The following is a 10723-nucleotide window of genomic DNA, read 5'->3' as shown; positions in this document are numbered from 1 at the left end:
AACATAAAATTGGCCAAAAACCACCAAATAATTTTCCTTAACAAAATCAAAATTTAACAATCAAACAAATTATATCGATAAAGCAAAACTAGTTGGAAATTGAAACCTCTTGTCTGGACTCCTAAAACTAGGAAAATTGGTAGAGTGAGCAAAAGGCAAGCTTAATCTCATCCCTTACCATATCTTACACCAATCTAGCAGCATAACCCCTTTTCGCTTTTGAAACCACCGTCGTTGCGTTTACCTCAGCCACAATCTCTTCATCCACTATTAAAACCATATTTACCATCACCTCTGTGGATTAGGTTTGGATCTGTGCAATTTAGAACCATACTCTACAGCGGTTGTTCGATTGCAAGAAATGAGAAACAAGTGTCAGTGGTAATTCGGTTGCAGAGTTGTTTGGAGAGAGTGGGTTAAATTGGGTGTGGTAAGGGTCGTTGGTCGTCGTCGCGAGAGAATAAAAGAGGTTCGATTTCGTCGTCGGTGATCTCAATGTCGGAGTCATCATCGAAGACCAAGAAGAGAGGCACCGTTAGATTTGGTTGAGAGGGTTCGATTTCACTGTTAGGAAGATAGAGAAGGATAATGAGAGAGAATAAAGAAATAGAGAAGTTATGAGTGGTGGCTCTGGGTTAAAAAAAAGTAAAAAGACATACTTTGTAGGGTATTTTCGTATTTTCATGGTCAAATCAAAGGGTAATATGGTCATTTTGTATAGGTAAGTACCGTTGTTTGTGCAAAATCGACGGATTTGGGAAATCTTAATATTGTCAGTTAAAGTAGGGGAAGTCTGTTATTATTGAAATCACATGAGAGATCCCTATATTTGTTAAAAAACGTTAGGAGAGGTACGTGTAATTTTTCCTTTATTTTTAGATGGGTACAGAGAAAATTTTAAAAGAAAAATTAACATTGAGTATATTTTTAGAAAAATAATTACACATTTTTTGAAATTTTTATAATTTTAATAATTAATATTTATATAATTTATCATTTATCATTTATATGCAATTAATTTGTAATTTCACAAGTGAGTAATTTTTCCAATTTTAAACGTGAATAATTTTTACTCATGTTGGACTTTGGTTGGGCTATTTTGCAAATAAACTTATTATTATTTTTAAAATTTTAATTTTATATAAAATTATTTCACAAGAATAATATAATAATATTATTTTTATAAATAAATTTATCTTTATAAACATTTTATTTTAAATAAAAATTCATTATGTATGAATACATTTTTTATTTGTATATTATTACTTTATTATTATTTTTTTAATTTTTGTTAGGATGTAGTATTTCTTTGCTCTTAACTAACTAGTATTTGAATTAGAGGCGGTCGCAGTTCGGATTTGAGCAGTTTGTGGGTCAAATTGGACCCGCCCGCACCTATGCGGTTTGGAAAAAGTCAACCTGCAACCGCCCGCAGTGCGTTTTGCAGTTTGCACGGATAGGGTTCGCGGATGTGCGGTCGGTTTGCGAATTAGACTTTTTTCTTTAAAAAATTATTTTTGAGCCTTTTTTTTTTCCATTTTGTAAATATTTTTTTGGATCCTTTTCTAAATTTATTCTAAAATGCTCCAACATTAATAATTAATGAATTAAAACTTATAACATTAAAAACACAACAAAATCAATTCCTAACACAAATAAATCATTCAAAATCCTAAATTAAATCATAAACTAACACACACATCTTTCAAAATCTTAAACTAGATCATCAATCTCATTCACTAGATACTTACTACCCAACAATACAATTAAAATAAAATCATTCAAAATCCTAAGCTTACCTAAAAGTAATTCTTCATTAATTTTGACATTCATCCAAAATAAAATGCAATAAGAAAAAAAAAAAAAAACCGTTGTCAAACTTCATTCAATTCAAATTCATAAAATAAAATAAAAATATTTGCAAGATCTCAAACTAAATGAATCACATCCAACTTTCAAAAATTCCAATTTCATGCATTTAGTTGATGAACCTTGCACAAAAATAAATTGAAAAATAAAAACTTTAATCTTCAATCTTCCTAATTCCTTTGACAAAAAAAGTGTAAAAGAATAAAGTAATGAAAAGATAAATAAATGTCTATATATTGCATCTCAATATAGTAAGAAAATGTATTGAGTATATGAAAAATTTACCAATGAGCAAATGGATTAGAGTTCAATTATAGTGTCAACATTATAAGTTGAACTTGAAAATGAGCTTGACTCCAAAGTACTTAATTAAGAGTCAACAAAAGAAGATCAATAAAACTCACATTAGAAAATGAATAATACAAATAAAAATGAAGATAAATAAATTATCACATTACCGAGGCATATTCCTCAAATTCCTCCACATCATCCATTGTCTTTCGAAGAAAAATTGGAAGATTGGTTGGAAGCCAATTTTGAGTACATACAAGAACTTCAATCATAGAAGGCAAGAGTGAACAACGAAATGGGTCAATAATACGCCCTCTATACTAAAAGCCGACTCCGACGCAACGGTAGAAATAGGCAAAAATTGGTACTTTGGAGTCAAGCTTATCTTCAAGTTCAGTGCTCTTAGATGTTGCGGAGAGAGAGAGAGAGAGAGAGAGAGAGAGAGAGTCGATCGTGTGAATCTCGAGCGGTGCGAGTTACGCAAATAAAAAACGAGAGAGAGTGAAATGAGAAGAGAGCTACTTAGTGCTCTCAGATGTTTTGAGAGATTAGGGTTTCTTAATTGGTTTTGTTTGGGGAAAAATATCTACATAGATGGAATATAGATGAACGGTCCAAGTTTTCCAAAAAAAAAAATTAAGTGCGGGCGGTTGTAGCAGGGATGGGTAAACCCGCAACCCGCTCGCAAGCCTACAGATTGATATATTCCAAACCGAACCCGACCCTATTATGTTTGCAAAACCGTCCATATATGTGCAAGTTGGGTCGGGTAGGACATTTAGTGCCGATCGAATAACTCTATACCCAACCCTAATTTGAACCATTGATCTGGACCCAAACAAAGTTATTTGGTAATAGGGGTCCATTGTTTGATTCAGAGGCCTATGGCCCATCCACGGACTTGGGCCGAATTCCTAAGACTTGATCAATTCATACCCATGAAACCCATGACATGATACAGACAACGCTTGGTTTGAGAGCCCAACAATGCACCTCTTAGAGCCTACTGAGTCTGAGAGGCATCCATGTAAAATACCCATTAATTTGAGGAAAGGTCACACACAAAAATTCACTATTTGCAAAAAATTTATATAGAAAATTATCTTTGTAAATAAATGCCATCATTATAGGTTTTTTTTTTTGTTTCAAAGTGAAAAATTGTATACTTTTATACAAAAAGTTCATTTATATATCATTATTTGCTATGATCTTCTACTAATCAATTCACACACAACTCTTTTCTATTCCTGGTATTAGTTTTTTTTTTTTTTTTGAACAGAATTCCTAGTATTAGTTTGAAATTAACTTTTCTGTCTCACTTTCTATTTTCTCTTTGTTCCAAATCACCTCCCGGCCTATCCTTCTTACATGTGAAGTTTGGCATGTCTTGAAAAAGACAAAAAGTCAAAAAGTCACTATTCTATTTAAGTCACATCATCTTATTTAAGTCACATCACCTCTCTAACACATCACTTCAAACCCAACCCAAACTCAATCCATATTTCATGAAAAGTCAAAAAATGCACTTATTTAGATCATCCCAAACAAAGTAGGACTACAAATGAATAGAACCGTTTATAAATAAGCTCGAGTTCTGCTCAGTAAGAGTTCGTTCAAACTCAATTCATGAAAAAAAATTACATTCGAGCTCGAGTTCGAGCTCGTTAAATTTTTAATAAACAAGTCTAAATATTCTAGAACTGGGCTCGTTAACTGGCTCGTTTAATATTTATTATTTACACATTAAATAATATAAAATATGTATAAAAATATAAGATAAATATGTTATTTATATATTTAAAAAATTTAAATGCAAATAATAGTTAATTATAGATAGTATATTTATATAATAGTGGTAGTAGATATTATTATTTTGATAAAAAATTGACTTTTTTGTGGAATGTTTTATATATTGTATATATAATTGCCAAAGTGCGACACTCCGAAGGAGTGCTGGCCCGGACACTCGGTTAAAAAAAAAATGTATATATAATTGTATAATTAAAGTTTTAATTAGATGTGTTATATTAGTGTACTTTCTGACTTTTTGGCTAAAAAAGTAGAGAAAAAAATATGTATGTTTAGGATAACTTTTTAAATTTTTATAAAAAGATGTATAATAAAATATTATAGTAAAATCAAAATGACCATTCTATCCTTATTGACTTTTAACTTTTTGACTTTTGGGTAATTGAATTCAATTATTTTGCCCTCTAGGTTTCCCTCACAAACTTCTCCCAAATAGTATAGATTTTTTAGTTTTTTTTAGTAACTTTTTGACTTTTTGACTTTTGTAAGTTATCCCAAACCAAGCCAATTTTTTGACTCGTTAAGGCTGGTGAACAGGCTCGAGCTCGATTCGTTAAATTTTTATTGAGTTCGATCTCGAGCTCAAGCTCGAGTTTATTAAAATCTTAATAAACAAGCCCAAACATATTAAAGTTTGGCTTGGTTCGGCTTGGCTCTGCTCATTTACAGTTGTAATAGTGAGGAAGTTTAAGCCTCGATTGGCAAGTGGCTTTTTTAGTCAAAAATCTAAAAAGTTATTAAAAAAATCAAAAAGTCAACAATCTATACTAAAAAGTCAAAGATTTCATTTTCTTTCTACTTTTTGTACATCTTTTCGTAAAAAATCAAAAAGTCACCCCAAACATACTAATTTTTTTTATATTATATTTTAGCTAAAAAGTCAAAAAGTTACTAAAAAAACCTATTCCCAAATGAGGCCTTAGTTTAGAATAGGACAAAAATATCCACAATCCAAAATGTGTTGGTCTATTATAGAATTTGTTCTGAATTAAACTTTAAATTCATTATGTTACAATAATTTGGGTGGATTCTACTAGACTCCTGTAAAAACTTGTCCCGTCTCTTTCCAGCTGTAATATGTTTGTCTCGACAGAAAATACTCAAACTAGCTCCATAGGAAATCTTTCCCGGAAAAGAAAACCTATATGCTTGTTTGTTTTTTGTTTTCCTTTATTGAAATCATCTAAACAGCACATAAAGTTATTTATTTATATTTTATTTTTTATTTTATTTTTATTTTTACAGGAACTAATAATAGACTCCTACTAAATCAAACTTAATTAAGCATTATGTTCCGATCAAGTAAGGTCAACTAAAATTAGGGTTTATGTTCATAAGAAATTTGACGGAGATTACTGTTAGGCTACATAAAACACAACTCTCTTTCTTAAACCAGACTTGGGATCAATTTTATTAAAAATTGAACACTAGCGCGACACATGCAACAAATAGACTGGAGGAACTTTTATACATACATGAGGATCTAAAATCACATAATAACAATCAAGAACATTCTCATACTTAAAGAAGAAGAGCCTAATACATGGACTTCACCAAATTTGTTGATCCTTCAAACCCAATGAGTTAAAGACTAACAATTACTATATAACAATAAGAACGAAACCAAAATCCATTAACAAAGCGACTGATAATAATCATAACCTCTCAAGTTTGCAGTCGCCACCTAACAATACAAATAAAATTACCAATTTACCCTAGCGTTAGAACGCGTAGAGGTCAGCCAGTTCCTCCAAGGAATCAGAACTGAGGTTAGGATCGGCATTTTCGAGCATCCACAGTAGATGATCAAACAGAACCACCTCACACTTCACCACCGTGATATCGCCACCACCATCTACACCAGGCTGCTGCTGCTGCTGTTGATCCTGCTTTGATTTTTCGATGAGAGCATTCAAAAGAGGATGATTCAAGTGTTTGGAACTAATCACGTATCGCCTTCTTGAGCTCCCAACAAAGATTGTTTCACGATCATCGTTGTCGATGTGATGACCAGCCCAGAATTCTTCTCTAGTAGACTGAGACCTCAAACTGCTGTATGAAGAAGTCCTGCCCAGTTGCCTTGACAAGGTCTTGCACTTTCTTAGTATCAGATTGATCTTCTTCATCCTTGAGAGAGAGAGAGAGAGAGAGAGAGAGAGAGAGAGAGAGAGTTGGAAGGGGATGTTGAGAGGATGGTGGTGAAAGATGGCTTGATATACACTCAGAGAGAGAGAGAGAGTATAGTTGGAGGTGAGAGAGAGGTGGGTACGAGGTCATTGTTCTTTTGGTGTTTGGGGGTGGGGTTTAGGACCCCACTTGAAACGGAACCTTTAATGATAGAGATGGGCATGACCTTGTCATCTTCCTCTCATCCAATTCATGGTGTGGGGGCTTAGCTTAATTAGAGGCACAAAGAGACTCATTTACACATTCTATTCACGCTTTGTTCCCAAATAATTGCATATAGACTTGCTTGGGACATTGAATTAGAGGATACGGATGAGTAGTATTATCGTGGTTCCACATTTTTTTTTTTTTAAAAAAATTTAGTACTGTACGGGAAAGAAATAAATCTTCTCGTATAATCCTGTTGATCAAGTATGCACTCCTCTGTACGTCGTCGCTTTATCACCTGAAAATACAAACGCGAGCTAGCCGACGGGTGTGTGCCGGAAACCTCTCTGATGCCTAAGTCAGTAAGCTTGACAAATAGACAAAAGCTCTGTGTATTCAGAAAATAAAGTTGTGTGTTACTTTTCCAAAGGTGATGTTTGTGAGCTCTTATAAATTTCGTGTGGCACAATCCTAATAGGACTTTTATTCCTCCATGCAGAGTCCTCCTAGGATTCATACTCATGAAAAATAATGCTTATCCTTCAACACCCCCCTCACTGCTTAAACCAAGTGAGATGGTTTTTACCACGGTCGAACTCCAATATGACCGAAGTAATCATGGCTATGCATAGCCGCAGAATAAGCCGAACTAGCTCTTCCTTTTACTGCTCTTACATCGGCTTCTCCTGCACAACCCATGGCGTGGTTAGACCGGACTAACATGTCATGACCGATCTAACTCCAAGACTGGTCTAACTCCAAAGTACAGTTTAGACCGATCTAACTTCGATCTTCTGTCGGACCGGACTAGCTTCACGGCCTTAGGACCGGACTAAATTCAAAATATCCACACGACCGGAGTAACTTACATGGCCATTTTACTCGGCCCTTTGTACTGCAGCTCATAACGGCCCATTACCCAGCTCGGCCCAATTTTCACATAAATTACCCTCTCAATTGCCCCTTAATTCCATATGCCTAGTATGATTGGGATTATCTGTCAACCAGCCGAGCTATAGATTTTTAGCCTATCCAGCCGAGCTACTCTCACACTGAGTTCTGGCTGTCCAGTAATAACGTCTCTTCAATCACAGAGACTGAAACGCTTCCCATTCTTATGGCACGTGGCATGCTCTGATTGACTGAGGACGGCTGTCACGCCGTCTTCGTACTCCGTGTTTTTTTTGAACAGTCCCGCCCAAATTTTGGGCTTTCTAACAAAAACAAATCCTAAGGCAAAAATCCCTCCACTTCTACTATTCATCCTCTTCCTTTTCTCTGAGTTCTTCACTGTTCTTTGTCTTCTGAAAGAGTTCGTGTTTTGCTGCCTTTTGCTTCTATCTCCAGTTCTTGCCTCTTCATCTGGTTAGTATTGCTCCTCTATCTTGCTTTCCCTTGTTTTTGTACTTTGTTTTGTGTGTTTTTGCAAAACACATTTGTCCATTTCGCTTTGCTCTGTACTTTTCTGGAAAAAACTTAACAATAGAACACATGAATACATGTAATATCCTGTAAAAAACTAGTTTTCGATCCAAAATCATGATGCAACCGAACTAGGACACTGTTTTATGCTAGGTAAAAGTCTAGTTAGTTTACAACCGGACTAACACTTCATGTTTACACCAGTAGTTTTAATAAGTCAAACCACTTCTTGTGTTATCTCAGCCGAGGTAACCAACCGAACCAAGTTTGTACTTAGCATACTGAGATACCTGAATTCCAATCGATCTAGGCCTTTGGGATTAAACCAGCTTTCCTAGTTTTTTAGACCAGACTCAGAAAGCTGCCCCTAGACGATCAACCGGTCTAACAAAACCGTTGCCACAACCGAGATACCGAGACGCTTGCCAAGGCCGAGCTAAATAAAAACCCTACTCAAACCAAGCTACAAATCACCTTGCAGAAACCGAAACCGAAACCGAAACCGAACCTGTAGCATCCCACATAGTCGTAGTAGGACTTCTTTTTATCTTGCTTTTAATTTGTAGCACAGCCCAATGATCTGTGCTTAACACTTTTGTTCTTCACTTTGCAGACTTAGGTTGCCCAGGCACTCCTCTGCGCGCTCAACCGAGCTACTGAGCACAATTTTTGGACCGAACTAACTTATTCATAAATTATACAATAAATGGGAAAGTATAGGTTTCTAGTAAATACTCCGGGCAGTCTAGCCGAATTCCAAAAAGATTACAATATACCCGACGACGTCCACCTAATTTTAGTCGAAAAAGATGTCATACCCTGGGGGAATGAAGGCTTTGTCCCCTTCACCCTCTTGTCCATAATTGAAACCGGACTACGATTTCCAGTCCAACCCTTAATTTGCGAGTTTCTTAGGCAAACCAGACTATGCCCAACCCAACTATCCACCAATTCATACCGTATAATAATGGGAATAGCCGAATTAAACCGCTAAGCCGGTCTCAACCTTGGTCTGGCCGAAATCTTTCACCAATACTCCATTGGTTCGAAGGAAGACGGCTGAGTGTACTATCTTAGAATACGTCGTCGACGTGAGAAAATAATAAAAAACACACCGGATAAAGACTTGAATGACGACGATTTTTTCTGGGTGTCTGGGAATTTTGAGGATCACCAAGCCCAGATTCCTGGCCGAAGCATCAATTGCAAAAAAGGAACACCTGGTATAATTACTTCGATTTTCTTGCGTGCTTTACAATATTTCGGTTTTCAATTTTTCAGTCGAACTAACAGTTGTTTTCTTTCATAGATTCTGCCCATCTCCGGTCTCTGTACAGCTACCCAAATCTAGCAACCTTACGCGCCACACTACGGTATCCATAACGTAGTTGGGCCAAGCTGCTAAAGTTCGAACCGACCTATAAATACAGCGGCCGCCGAAAAGCGAGAGTGACCGACTTTTTGCTAGAGGAGGCCCCAGAACCGGACCCAACCTTGCCAGAAATCAGACTAATCCCACTGACCGCTGAAAAAGAAATGGCCAAGAGAAACAGAGTCAGGGCCCTCTTGACCGAGACCAACCGACCCGAAGTACTGCCACCAAGCCAAACGCAACCTGTCGTTGTGGCCCTTCCTTCTCAACAGCCTTCTTCATCACGCCCATCCAAGCGCGCCCGATCTACCCCGATCGAATAGCGTCTTGTGGATGAGGACGAATCCATTCCTCCACCAATTCCACAGCCGGAGCCTTCTGACCGGGCTGGCTCTTCCAGGTGGGCACCGAAGCTGAAATTTCAGAACCGCCTTATTCAAGATACCGATTCGGTGGTTGCTGAGAAGGATCACTTGATGACCTTCAATCTCGCCAAAAGTGTGTGCCTTCCAGCAGACATGAAACACCACCAGAATTTGATCCAGCTAAAGGCCATTCGATCTGTCACCAAGTCCATGATCCTGGTATAATGCCCCTTTGCCTGCTAACCCAACCACTTTGTAAGGACCTTCCCAATTTGGCCCTAACTTGCCATCTCTTAGTATCAAGGTGTTTCCCATTACTTTGCGCAGTACCCAATCTCCGATCTTGAATTGTCTTGGATGCACCGCTTTGTTGTATTTCCTGGATAACTCTTGTTGATACGAGGCAATGTGGACTAGTGCTCTTTCTCTTCTTTCTTCGGCAAGGTCAAGCTCCAATGTTATGGCCTCTCCATTCAAGTCGGGATCGAAATTTTCGCTTCGAATTGTGGGCAGGCCAACTTCTAGTGGGATTACTGCTTCCATTCCGTAGGCTAAGGAGAATGGTGTTTCTCCTGTTGATCGTCGAGGTGTGGTGCGGTAAGCCCATAAAACATGAGGAAGTTCTTCCGCCCACTTGCCTTTTGCCTTCTCTAACCTTTTCTTCAGTCTATCCAAGACAACTTTATTTGATGCTTCTGCTTGGCCATTTGCTTGAGGATACGCTGGTGTAGAATTGTAGAATTCTATCTTGTATTCTTCACAAAAGCTTCTGAAAATTTTTCCATCAAACTGGGTGCCGTTGTCTGATATGAGGGCTTTAGGTATGCCGAATCGAGTAATGATATTTTGCCAGACAAACTTCTTCACATCTTTTTCCTTGATTGATGCCAATGCTTCTGCTTCCTCCTACTTTGTGAAGTAGTCTGTTGCTACGAGAAAGAACTTCCTGTTGTTGGGTGCGGTTGGAAGTGGTCCTACTATGTCCAAGCCCCACATTGCAAAAGGTCATGGGCTAGTCAATGGTAGGAGTTCTCTAGCTGGTTGATGTATTTGGTGTGCGAATTTTTGGCATTTCTCGCACTTCTTCACATATTTCTCTGAGTCTGCCTGCATGTTTGGCCACCAGTATCCTTGTGAAATGGCCCTGTAAGCTAGTGATCTTCCTCCTTGATGGCTTCCGCACACCCCTTCGTGTATCTCGTACAAGAATGCTTCTACTTTGCTGGGGTGGACACACTTTAGATAAGGTCCTGAGAACGAC

At 37.3% G+C, this 10723-nt stretch overlaps 1 protein-coding gene across 1 annotated transcript; it reads right to left on the bottom strand.

The window, feature by feature from the left end:
* Nucleotides 1-5409: 5409 nt before the first annotated feature.
* On the bottom strand, nt 5410-6242 carry LOC114289330 (SAUR-like auxin-responsive protein family). Its single transcript, XM_028233035.2, has one exon. The coding sequence runs from the start codon at nt 6093-6095 to the stop codon at nt 5691-5693; it is 405 nt and encodes a 134-aa protein (XP_028088836.2). The 5' UTR covers nt 6096-6242; the 3' UTR covers nt 5410-5690.
* Nucleotides 6243-10723: the final 4481 nt, after the last annotated feature.

This window comes from Camellia sinensis, chromosome 8, assembly GCF_055761805.1.
Source record: "Camellia sinensis isolate YWXY chromosome 8, ASM5576180v1, whole genome shotgun sequence".
In the NCBI taxonomy this organism is placed as follows: Eukaryota; Viridiplantae; Streptophyta; class Magnoliopsida; order Ericales; family Theaceae; genus Camellia; species Camellia sinensis.
Note: the sequence above shows the minus strand (reverse complement) of the source record. Positions and strands in the feature narration are given on the sequence as shown.

What these genes read in the sequence shown, in the direction of transcription:
- LOC114289330 (XM_028233035.2), bottom strand. Translation starts at nt 6,095, where the DNA reads ATGAAGAAGATCAATCTGATACTAAGAAAGTGCAAGACCTTGTCAAGG.